Consider the following 12,921-nt stretch of genomic DNA (forward strand, 5'->3'; position numbering starts at 1 on the left):
ATTCAACAAACACATTTTCTTTTGTATTCTTTTCGTTTTCTCGTGTGTATTTGTGCTCTGATTTTCCATTGAACCTTACCCCTTTGATATGTTTTTGGTTCACTCCTTAAAATTTATTTTATTTGTCAGAAAGATTTTTGTTTACACTTAGGTCAAGCCTAGAAAAACACCGATGTCATTTTCATTTTTAAAAATCTGATCAAAATAAGCTAATTAATATCTTTAGTGGAGCACACAAAACTTAATCTGTGAAGTGGGTAATCTAGTGTGGAAAATTACCAGTGATATATTGTACCTTGGTTATTCGGTCTGTGCTGCTAATCTACATGGTCAAATCAGATTAGGTATGAGAAAATTTAAATTTTATTAAGCAGGTTTGCAATTTTCAAGGTTGAAATTAGCCAAATGAATTTTACTAGCAGTGCCCTACTGCCCTACTGCATTTATATAGAGTGAGTCCAATTTGTAAACCAGGTGGCAGTGAGGAAGGAAAGGAAGAAGAAAGAGCTTGTCTGATGTCTGAAATAATGTGATAAACTTGGGTCGGGCATAAGGAGGAGCCACGAGTTTCAGGAGAGGGAAAAACCCCTCACTATCTACTCTGGGAATTTTTGCCTGAATTGGGACAGAGATGATAATCTATAATCCCTAATCATTGCTTACTTCTGATGGGCTGCACAAGGCCTGTGCAACAACTAAGAATCACTTATGCTCCCCAACCCAAGTGGGATTTAAGCAGGACTAAGTAGCATATAGGCCTGAGGTATATCCCATTCTGCCAGGGTAGATTTCACCTTAGAAAGGTTAAGACATGAGTGAGCTGCTCAAGAAAAACATCAAGATACCTGTCTTTCCTTTGTTGTTCTAAAGAAAGGATGAAGCATCTAGAGTTGTGTGGGTGGCTTTGCAGTGGACAATTTATGTTTTCCCTCAGTTACCATGAATCTATCAACAGAACATTATCTCCTTGGTAAGAAACACTTCTGCACTTCATTAAAATGGAGAATTACCAATTCTGTAGCAGGAAACCCTGTAAATGAGGTCTTCTAAGTAATGAAAAAGAAAATAACGTTCCACTGAGAATCTTTTAAAAATAACTTGGGCTTGAAAGTTAGAACTGGTTGGAAGGCTGGAAGAGAGACAAGCCTGGAGAGGTCCTAATAGAGATTTACTAGTAATTTTGGAAATATTTGCATAAAATGCATTAGCTCTGCTAGATTATAATCTGGATGACCAGATTTGTACACACACTGCCAATATTCTTCAGAGAATTTTGCCATCTTCTGACTTTTTCTCTGGACTGCTGCTAACATTACAGAGATACTTACATGTATACTACAAGCTTTCTGTAGCCTCCAAACAAGTGTCATTTCAAGTAAGAGAAGGATAAGCGCCGGTTCCAGCCTATTTGATATTAGTTTGGCAAAAAATACAGTTATTTAAGTCCTGTAAAAAGTTCTGCATGGACATTATAGATACAAGACCAGAAGGGTCCTTTCAGAAAACTTAAGAATTTTATGGCAGCAGGACTTTAGAATGGTTTGAATATTCTGTCTAAGAATGTCTTTAAAGTGTGGATGAGTTTGATGAAATCTGCTCAGTTCACAACTAGAAGGTTGTTTCTTTTAACTAGCTAAGAACCTTGCAAAACTCATCACGAAATCTAAAAGACTGTCTGAGCTCTTTCTGGTTCCAGGGAATAAAGATTCTGGAATCACAATTTATGTAAAATTGTGCTGAAGAAATTGTACAGTGTGGCCCGGAATAGAGAAGAGAAACCATTTTTTTAAGCAGTGAAGTTAGAAGATCAGATGCCGATTAGAGGGAAGGAGCAAGTATCTAGAGTAGAACATCATTTCTACATAGCTGAACCTCTGAGTAAAAGACAAATTGAGAGACATTTAAAATGTTTTCCCAGCCAAGTTTGCATAAACCAAGAGTGTGATAGTGCCCAGCAATACACTCAATTATGGGCTGTGATAAATTATCCAGGGGACAATCATTGGAGTATATTGCCCCTATGTGTTCCCCTGGTCTGTGACATCAGTTTCTGTTTTGTAGGGGAAAAAATTCCTGACTTAAAAGAATAAATCAGGCTTAATCTTGGAAAGTGCAAATATATCCGTTGCTTCAGAATATCTGCATCAGCCCTTCAAAACAATTAAAAAAACCCCAGCCCTAAGTCTGTAAAAAATGTTCTGTCCTGATGGGTGTGGAATGCTCGGAGCTAAAAACTTTACATGGTTTCAGCCACAGAGAAAGATTTTGTGATTTGTCATGAAAATAATTTCATAAATTTCAGTCAGATGAAAGAACTAAGGAAGTCTGTGTCTGAACCTAACCCCCTTCTGATTCACAACAGGATTTTCCACATTCAAAGCTGTACCACATTTCACTGTGTAGTTCCTTTTGCTGTTCCTAATTTCTAGGCAAGATGCATTCAAGGACACATCATGTGGTTTCTTTAAATGCTTGTAGTTGCAGGTTGAAAAAATGGCTATTTCTGATAGAAGTTCTGTCTTCTCAACATTGCAAAAATTCTGTCATGTGCGCTATAACTGTAACTTTTGTTCTGAGGTTCCTAGTTGTCTTGGATTGCAATTTATACGCAAGCCGCTGGCAATGGCTAAGTACAACAGGTAGTTAAATGATACTCATATTGTGTAGGTTTATCTTGCAAGTAGCCGGCAAAGAACACAAGTGTGAATATTTATCTTCTCTAATGAAATACTCAATTTTTTAAAAAAATGTTCCTTGGAAAATGGTGTTTATACCAAGTATTTGTACAGTAAATGCAGTATCTCCCTGTAGATTGTCCTTAAATAGATTCCACTTCAGGTAGCTGTGCATTTCACAGTTTTGAAGTCAGAGCATCTAGACAAATTGTATGTGTGGGTTGTGTTCCACGTGAAAGATGCCAAGGAAGGACAATGGGCATGGATCCCTTGTCCATTCAGATCTGGTTTCACCACAGGCCTCAGGTCACTGCCTGTCTGACTGCTCACCTATATGTATATCAACACCTCTCAAAGAACTAGAATAAAATTAAGTACCTTAGATTGCTTTGTTCATACATACATGCCACTTGGGGGGATTTAGAAGCAGTTAGTTCATTTAAGGCAACTGAAGTTTCAAATCTAAACAAAAAGAGACAGTTCTTTTAATAGAATCATGTTTTTCTGTAAAACTAAGCATTTGACTCCCTACTGTTTGCATTATCAATGTCTATACTAGGGAGATTTTTAAACAACGCTACAGAAATTGCCTGTGGCAGGGGAGTGTAAACTGGTCTAATCTAAGTGTATGGCCTGCAGCTGAGGAGAGGACTTTCGGAAGACTATGGATCACAACCATGGGCCAGGAACACCAAAAGGTAGGAAGCTGGCCTCACACAGCCATAAAGTAAAAACGTGTGTAATTAAGGTTGCTTGGTCTTGAGAATTCCTTCTGAGGAAGATTTCCTTATGGTGCAGTTGCCCAGAGTATGGGAATCCCTAAAGAAAGGCTAACATGTTTGGCTGTCTTTGTTACACAGAAACAAAACAAAGCAAAGCAAAACAAAGCAAAGCAAAACAAAGCAAAGCAAAACAAAGCAAAGCAAAACAAAGCAAAGCAAAACAAAGCAAAGCAAAACAAAGCAAAGCAAAACAAAGCAAAGCAAAACAAAGCAAAGCAAAACAAAGCAAAGCAAAACAAAGCAAAGCAAAACAAAGCAAAGCAAAACAAAGCAAAGCAAAACAAAGCAAAGCAAAACAAAGCAAAGCAAAACAAAACAAAGAAGGAAAAAATAAAGCCTATTTGGCAGGGGGTTGAATGTGTCATTGTGTAAAAATCCTGCAGCTGGCTAACACTGTAGCTGAGAAAGTTAATTGCATGCAAGGAGATGTCAGGATATAGCTCAGACAGAAAGAGGGAATGGAGGAGAGGTTTGGTCATGGCGGTCAGCATTCCCTTGGCAGGGAAGTGCTGAGCTTGCACGCACAGCCTGGGCACATGTCCTTGCCGGAGGCATCCAACCTGCAGCATGTGGGCATGGAGGCTGAAATCTGTCTGTGGACACATGCCCAAGGCAAATGTGGTCATTTAGAAACTTAATTTTTCCCAAAAGAAAGAGATTGGCTATGGCATTTGGAATTAAGGCTAGCTCTGCTTTTAGTCATTCTAAGATGCAAACAAATACTCAGATATTCACTATCTAGGTGACGAAAAAAGTGAGACTGCAAAACTGAAATCTTGCCTCTGTTTTGCAAGTGGAAGAGAGGACTCATGGCAATACAGCAGGGTTAAAATCCAGAAAGATCTAAGTAAATAATTCTGGACTATGCTCTGTGAGTGTGGAATTCAGCTCCAGCTTTATCCAGGTTTCTGCACACGAGCTAATATCTGAGCACTCACTGGCACTCCAGTCAATAAATTCAATGGAGCCATATGGAGTAATTAACCTGACCCTATAGTCACATTACTTAGCAATGGTCAGCTAAATAACTTTCTAGGCTTTGTCAGCACGCATACACTTGCTAGTACAGGAGCATTTAATGCCCCAAGGCATCCTGTCTGAACTCCCAGCAGGGCACTGATCTGCATGTCCTGAAGCACACAGGAGAGACATGTCTCCTTCAAATGAGACAGGTCCATGGGGATCTCTTGGACATCTCAGCACATCTCTAATGAAAAAGCTTGTGTGTAGGCAGCAGAATAAAACCTTACTGATTGTATAGACTATATCTAAGTCCCAGCAAGGAGCTGTAGATGATGCTAAGCAGGTGTAGCAGACACTTGACAGCTTTTGGCCAAAACATTCTGGTACTATGTCTTTGGATGCTGAATGATTTGGTTAGCCCCTACCTCACTTCAGAAAGTATTGCACTGACTAGCATGTATTAGGGAAGTGCTTAGGTAAGGGCTAAATGTTAAGTGCTAAGGTTCACTGGCACTCCTGAGGCACAGCAGGCCCATCCTGTGATTAGCTTGGCTGTTGTACCATAAGGCAAAATTATTCTTTTTTATTTCATTGCATTTTCTCTTTCCTTGAGGAAATGAGAAATTTGTCCCTTATGAGCTACCTTTGACCATTGTCTCCTCCTCTCCCTTAAATCGATTTCTGAGCTTCAAGATGGATAAAACCATTATTTAGCACAAAGTAAAGCCACAGCAACAAACATATGACAAGCATATGGCTAAGCATTTTAACCTTAGCTAAACACTGTAAATTTGTTAGGATGCAAGGAACAAATATTTATTTTTGCTTCTGCTTGTTTTTCTCACAGCATTTGGTAGACAGCATGGGACATGGCACAGCAGCAACAGGGAAGAGCTGTGGTGCAGTGTGGCTGGACCAGGTCCCAAAAAAGGAAAGAAAAGGTCCAGCTGTCTGCCCTACCCAGCCAGCCACTGAAGTTTGGTCCTCGCTTACTTTATCATAGCCCTGTGTTTGAATTCCATAGTCAAAAGTACTTGATGGAACTGTATTGCTTATTGAAGGTTAGGTGACTGACCTAGTCCGACAACTAATGTTTTGTCCTCATTTTACATGTATATTTTTGCACCTGTTACCATTAATACTCTTTTCCTCATACACTTGCTTGCCACATATGCCCAGCTCGGATACCACTACCCTTGGCTTGGCTTTGTCCAATTTGGACATTTATTTAGAACAAATGTCTTAGGGAAACCTAAAGTGTGTAAAGCAACAGGTAGTGAAGAGACTCCTGATCTAATAGCTAAGCTAAGATTTCCAGATGAAGCAGAAAAGCATGGTACTCATGTAACAGTTCATGGTTGGCTGTTAATGGGATTTTTACTAGAGAAATCTGGGTTTCCCAGCCATTAAAGTGGTATTTCAGAAACTAGTGAGCAAATGGACTGAAACCTTCGTGAGAGGTAATTTGGATCCAAGTGGTTCATATTATCTTTGTGATGCTTTATAATTTGACAATAAAGACTCAGTGTTAAATCCTGTCATCATTAAATCTAACATCAATGTCTTCCTGATTTTCCCTATGGCAAGAATTTTGTTCATAATAACAAGTGCACTTTATTCCTATCTTGCTAACACAAGTGATATGCCAGTATGACCCAGTTGGCATATTTTCCCATCTCTGGAGTAGAGCGTGTTCCCCTGAGGTTGTTCTGGGAGGACCCCTTCTGACTGGAATGAGGGCTCGGGATGCTCATGTGGTACCATCAGTCTGATGAAGTCCTTATGTGTGGTCCAGATCCAGGATATGGGGTGGGTAAGGTGAAGAGACGTGCCAGACACAGGAGTAAGTGGGCCAGGTGCCACGTCTGAAACTGCTTCCTTTTCATGGAAATTAGTGTGAAAAAGCTATGTACGTAGTTGTCTTGAATAACCAGATGATATTTTTATTTCTGTTTCTGTTCTGGTGTTTAACACTCATAGCTGCTTTGTTTCTTAGGTGGAAAACCTCCACATCAAACTTTGATGATATTATGGGCCTTTCTGCTGCCATGCACTGTGCAGGAGTTGGCAAGAAAATCCAAATCTCCTGTCTGCTGGCTCATATCCCACAGCTGCAGGAAGTCTCAAATTTTTTACACAGAAAGAATTTCTGACTCCAAAATTATTTCCAGGAGCTCTCCAGTATGGGAACTCTCTAAAGGACAGAAATCAAAGCAGGAACAATTAAAAAAGCTGCACTGCATATGGTCACAATCTACGTTCTGAGAGAAAAAAAAAAAAATTTTTCTTCTACAGTACTAGATACTGTAATTATGAAAGCAGAAATTTTACCCTGAATTCACATATTTTACCAGCATTATCTCTGGCATGAAAAATATCTTAAAGGCTCATCAGTGGCATGTATAAGAACAAAGCAGACAGCTGCTCATGGCATCTCTTTCTTGGGAGTCAGAGAAGTGGGCTGAAAAAGAATGACTTTTTCAGATTATATTAGCTACTTGTACTTACAACCTGATCTTTATTTTGCAGGGAAGGAGATCTTTTTGCATATTCATCATGATGATCCTTGTATAACCTGAGTTCAAAGTTTAGCACCTGATAGGCAGCTATCATTACTAATTTGTAGTACTCAGTTTACTGCCTTGTTTGGCTCCCACATAAGGGTGGTTTTGAGATTATCACTCTGCAAGGTTACTGATGAGCACCAGAGGCACAGCAGCAACCCCCAGGGCAATTTATTTTTTTTACCTTATTTCTACTCAACAGTCATTTTTTGTCCAAGTTTCTCTTTTGAAGTTCAGCATGTTCCCCATTTTCTTCTTCCATATGCATTTTCAGCCCAAGAAGTCAGGAGTGATATCCAAGAGATATTCTTGTGCAGTCAGAGGAGACTTTTATATTCCACAATCAGCACTGAGTTTTTAACACAGGTGTGTTGCAATATCACGGGAGGAAAGAAAGGACATATGATGCAAAGAAGAGTTCTTAGAATATGGCACTAATTTTTCCTTTCATGATGTTTCAAATCTAAAAGCCAAAAAATGTGGTAAGAAGAAAATATACAAAATGAAGTCCAAATGCTATCTGTCCTAATCAAGCAAGCGGCCAAACAAATATAAATGAATTCCAAAACATTCCATACTATGCACTCTCCAATATCCAAAAATAATATTTTACCTTGTGTTTCCATTACTTCCCTTTGCAACTCAGAACTGTGCTTGGCAACACATCTCTTTCTATTGTTCCTTTCATAACATTTATCAAATGGCTGTCTGCACTGCAGTCACTCCTGTGTTTGAACCTGATGTATACAAGCCTCTCAGATTTCAACAAGCTAATGTGAGTACTGCTAGCAGGACAACTGTGAAACCACAGATTATCACAGAGCTGTGATACCAATTTGACTACCAAGTGTTCAGAGCATATTTATTTTTTTCACCTTGAACTTCTTTTAAAGTGGACCTTAAGGAAATGTAAGACATGCCTGGGCTGACTGGTAACCTTTGCAGAGCAGACAATTTTATCACACTGCTGTTCATCTGGAGACACTAGGTATGCTCTTAGTCATATATCTAAGATTTAAGACTGCTGTGTGCCTTGGGTGGATGTAGTGTTCCTGAAGGCTATGGTGGATTGCCATAAAGAGCCAGCCCAGTGCTGTGTGACTGCACAGGCTCCAGGAAGTGTTGGCTAAATGCCTTGAACATCCTCTTCTCATGTGATCTGCACATGCAACGGAAGTTAAACCCCTCCTGTGCACATCAGATTTACTACTAGTGCTCAGAAAAAATACATTGCATGTCTGATTCACTTGGATGGGCTGTTTGATTTGTCTGCACACATTTGGTCCTGCAAGATCCTGCTCATGCCATGAGGCAATCCCAAACACAAATATAGGCTGGGTGAAGAATGGACTGAGAGCAGCCCTGGGGAGAAGGACTTGAGGGTGCTGGTGAATGAGAAGCTCTACATAACCCAGCAATGTGTGCTCACAGCCCAGAAAGCCAACTATATCCTGGGCTGCACCAAGAAGCATGGCCAGCAGGTTGAGGGAGGAGATTCTGCTCCTCTACTCTGACCTGGTGAGACCCCACCTGGAGTATTGCATACAGATATGGAGCCCTCAGCCCATGAAAGACATGGGGCTGTTGGAGCGGCTCCAGAGGAGGGCCACAAAAATAATCAGAGGGATGGGATTCCTTTGCTGTAAGGACAGGCTAAGAGCATTGGGGTTGTGAACCCTGGAGGAGAGGGAGACCTCCACAGTGATGCCCCTATTGTAACGCATCCCCTGTGGTGTGCCAGGCGTCGTAGCACATCACAGGCACCTGCCAGACACAGACTGCTGGTTGGGGTGAGTCCTTGATGCAAGGCAATTGTGAAGGTGGCCGCTTCTCTCAAAAGCCCATGGGCAGTGTGACACAGGCAGTGATGGCTTCCGCAGACACTCAGGGACTGGCTGCAGCTCTCGCTCACCCTGTAGCGCTGCTACTGAGAGGAGTGGGCATTTTACTCTCACACTGGGACTGGAGTAGAGGTTATTGGCAGCTCAGAGTGCGGTGCCAGGAGGGACAGGCAGCATGAGCTGGCTCCAACTAGGCCTGCTGTGAAAAAAGGCAAGAGTTGGTTTTGGAACAGCTCGGTCCTCTGAGAGCCAGGAAAAACCACATCCCTTGGGCTGATGGGCACCGGGCACCACTTGGGCTTCTTCAGCATCCAGACAGAGGCAGTTCATTTGATGTGACCATTATCAAAGAGCTTGCAAATCTTTGCCTACATGCCCTGCTTGGGTTTCCCTTGGAGGCGTCCCAAATACAGGGAAGAGTGCACCTCACCTGCCACACAGCTGCCTTAGCTACAGAATCCAAGAAATCAGAGCCCACCCGCTCAGCAAACGCTCCCCAACTCTGGGGCAGCTGAGCAGTCAGCACCCTGTGCCCACCTTTCCCAAAAAGCTGATGCATGCACACTCAGAGATACAGCTTTTGTTCAAACACACACGGTTTATTGACAACTTTGCACACAGCAGAGCTCCCAGAAGGAGCGGCGCAGCTGAGGGGACACAGACACTGCTCTGTCCATGAAGATCTCTTTCAGACTCCAAAGAAGAGCAGTCTTGTGAGCCGATCTTGCAGTTCCTCCAACTCACGCAGTGCCTTGGCGTGGGCAGCTGGATCCTGCACTAGGCGCTGGAAAAGGTTGAGTGGCTCAGCCGCCTGGAAGGCTGGGGGCAAGACAATGTCCTCAGGCACGTTCTCATTGGCAAAGAGGAAGTGGTCGAGGCGTTTCTCCTCCAAGGAGCTGTGCAGGTACCACATGATATCCTGTAGCCGCAAGAGGAACTCCCTCCTTCCCCAGCTTTCCAGGGGCAGGGTGTTGAGGAGGTGCATCACAATGGTCTTGAACGTATAGGTGGAAAAACCTGTGCCCACCAGGATACCAGCGCAGAGCTGCAGGCATTTGAGGGGGAAGGTGTCCTGCGGGGCCTGCATGGCCATATGCCTGAAGAACTTGGCCTCTGCCACAGCATAGCTCTCTGTCCACATTGTGCCCAGGGTGAAGATGGCCTCTGTAGCCTGGCTGCTCAGGAAGATGTCTGAGTTGCCTTCCTGCACCCCAAAGATCACCTCGACAAAAAGGGATCTCTTGGAGGCAGTCATCAGAAGCAGCTTGCAGGAGCGGTGGGAAGGCAGCACCTTCATACTGTAGTGATGCCACTGAGGCATCTCTGCCCAGGCTGAGCTCACCATGGACTGGAACCAGAGGGCAATTTTCTGTGCATCCAGGTACAAGCCGGTGCAGAGATTGTTTATGAGGCTGGAATCCTGATTTCTCCTCAGTGCCTCCTTGGGCTGGTGCACGAAGCAGAGCATGTTCTCCACATGTTGGTCCCTCATGCAGGTGCAGTCCAGCTGAACACGGATGTGGCTCTTTGCCGGCATCCCCTCCACAGAGCCCAGCTCCAGGTGGAACGTGTGTCCACGGGGGGGCTTCAGGGGCACAAGCAGGCAGTAGACCACACCATGCCCACAGGGACTCCAACCTTCAAAGGTGCTGCCCACCCCGATGGCTGGCTCTAGCACCGGGAAGAAACTGTTGGCCAAGCGTGCTTGGAAGATAGCAAGGAGGTCGCTCACCAGCTCTTCTGCCACCCGGCACTTGTAGGCCACGCTCTTCATTGCCCAATGGATGTCCTTTGCAATAGTCATGATCAGACGCCCCTTGTCATCAGACTCTTGTCCTTTGCTTTCTTTTACCTTGCCCTTTGTGCTGCTGCCAGAGCTCTCCTCTTCCCAGGTGATCTCTGGCTGATGGCTCCTTTTCCTGAGCCGCCAGCAGAGCCCAAAGAGCAGCAGTGAGACTTCAGCAACCGCCCAGAATTGCCAGTGCTGCAAGGAAGCGAAGTGCAGGGCTCCCTGGACAAAGCTGCTCTGCTCCTGGCTCTTCTGCTCCAGGCTTCTCACCTGCAGAAGCGGGAGCTGAGTTGTCTCCTCAGCACGGAGACGCATGTGCTCACGCGTGGCCCCATCCAGCTCATAGCCAACCATGGGCAGGATCTGGAAGAAGGTCAGCATAGGCAAGACGCAGACCTTTATCAAAGCCATAGCCTGTAAGCACACTCACCGCTGGCCAAGGCCGTACTGGGGCAGCTGCCTGCTGGCGCCCTTTATAGCTGCCCTCATTGTGACGTGTCCCCTGTGGTGTGACAGGCGTCACAGTGCATCATGGGCACCGGCCGGACACTGACCCCAGCCCGGCTCAGCCAGAGCCTTTGATAGAGTGTTTTAACAAGATTTGATGGCAAGGTGCACTCGGTTATTTACTGAATGGAGGACACAGTCAGGCAGAAGTGTCCAGTACACCTTTTCCCATGGAGTCACGAGGGTCAGAGAGGACCACCTTGCTTTCTACACTCCTTCCCAGAGAGAAGTCTAGGGGCGTCTGGATCCAATCCTAGTCTGAGACTTGGTCAACGGTTTAAATCTGAAGGATTAAATCTGTTGTTCAGCCTGGTCTCCTAGGAGACCTTATGGCAGCCTTCAAGTACCTGAAGTGGGCCTGTAGGAGAGATGGGGAGGGCCTCTTTATCAGCAATAGAATGAAAAGTAATGATTTTACACTAAAAGAGGGTAGATTTAGATTAGATATTAGGAAGAAATTATTTTCTGTGAGGGTGGTGAGACACTGCAACTGGTTTCCCAGAAAAGTTGTGGATGTCCTGTCCCTCGAAGTGTTCAAGACAAGGTTGGATTGGGCTTTGAGCAACCTGGTCTGGTGTGAAGTGGCCCTTCCTATGGCAGGGGGTTTGGAACTAGATGACCTTTAAGGTCCCTTACAACCCAAGGCATTCTATGATTCTATGATTTTACTAGGTAAAGGATAGTATACTTTGCTAAAATGACATGGCCTTTGCTAAAATAACACAAAAGACTATATGCTTATGACAGATGTTCAAACACAATTCACTCGGAAAATGGGGCAACTGCCTCTTTTCTGACAGCAAGCACAGAGCTGAGGAAGGGGATTTGGAATCCAATCTACTCGAGCCTGCCATAGTAGGCAGCAAGCCTGCAGCACTGCCAAAACCCACAGTGTTCCTCAGGGCAGCTGCGTGCCAGCTTGCATCAGGGGGGCCACCCAAAGCCCAAAGGGAGCTTCTGCAACATTTGTGGCAATGGAAGAAGCTACGGAAAGTTGCTGGATTGAAGAGCAAAGCTGGAGAGAAGGACTCATGCTGCAAAAATATGCTGGGTTAGAGGAGGGCTTTGTTTTCAAACATTTTATTTTAATTTGTTTCACTCAGCAGACTCAAATGCTTTCTTTTTTAAAATATTTCCTCTTTCCTTTTAGAGGCTAAAAGCCCCTTTGGTGGCTTTGGTACACAAACATTACAGAAAAGTTTGCACAGTTCTCCCTGGAGTTCTAGCTTTGGACTCTTGTCTGAGAAACACAGTACACATGTATCAACAAACTTATGTATTAATGCATGTGTATTTCTGCCTGTGCAATCCAATGCTAGGGATTCAAAACCTGCCCAAATAGCGAAGTGGAGACTGAATGGTTTGCCCATGCCAAGTCCACACTGGTCCTCTGGCTTCACTACCATCAGTACCTGAGATACTTTCTAGGTTCCCTCTTCGGTCAATGAGAGGGACTGAAAAAGACAGCAGGTCAGCCCTTGGGACAGCTGTCTGAAATAAGTGAACTAATTCCTTAGTTTGCTTCTCAACTGATTGTAGCGGGAGCTGGGAAGAAAAGCTTAGGTTATCCTTGCTATCTGAACCATACTTATTGATAGCTGGAGTCAGGTGGGGTAAACATTTTAAGGATCTGTTGTTGATTAACTCTAGTGGGCAGCTAAGCACCACTCAACCACTTCCTCCCTCCCTTCCTCTCTCCTGCCCCAGCAGGACAGGGGAAAGAATAGGAAGAGCAAAACTAAGAAAACTTATAGGTTGAGATGTTTAGTAAGCAAAGGAAAGAGGAAGAAACAAAACAAA

At 43.9% G+C, this 12,921-nt stretch overlaps 1 protein-coding gene across 1 annotated transcript; it reads right to left on the reverse strand.

The window, feature by feature from the left end:
- Positions 1 to 9,513: 9,513 nt before the first annotated feature.
- LOC106892930 (inositol 1,4,5-trisphosphate receptor-interacting protein-like 1) lies at positions 9,514 to 10,629 on the reverse strand. Its single transcript, XM_014950498.1, has one exon. The coding sequence runs from the start codon at positions 10,627 to 10,629 to the stop codon at positions 9,514 to 9,516; it is 1,116 nt and encodes a 371-aa protein (XP_014805984.1).
- Positions 10,630 to 12,921: the final 2,292 nt, after the last annotated feature.

The sequence above is a fragment of the Calidris pugnax genome, unplaced genomic scaffold (assembly GCF_001431845.1).
Source record: "Calidris pugnax isolate Ruff unplaced genomic scaffold, ASM143184v1 scaffold24, whole genome shotgun sequence".
In the NCBI taxonomy this organism is placed as follows: Eukaryota; Metazoa; Chordata; class Aves; order Charadriiformes; family Scolopacidae; genus Calidris; species Calidris pugnax.

What these genes read in the sequence shown, in the direction of transcription:
- LOC106892930 (XM_014950498.1), bottom strand. Translation starts at nt 10,629, where the DNA reads ATGACTATTGCAAAGGACATCCATTGGGCAATGAAGAGCGTGGCCTAC.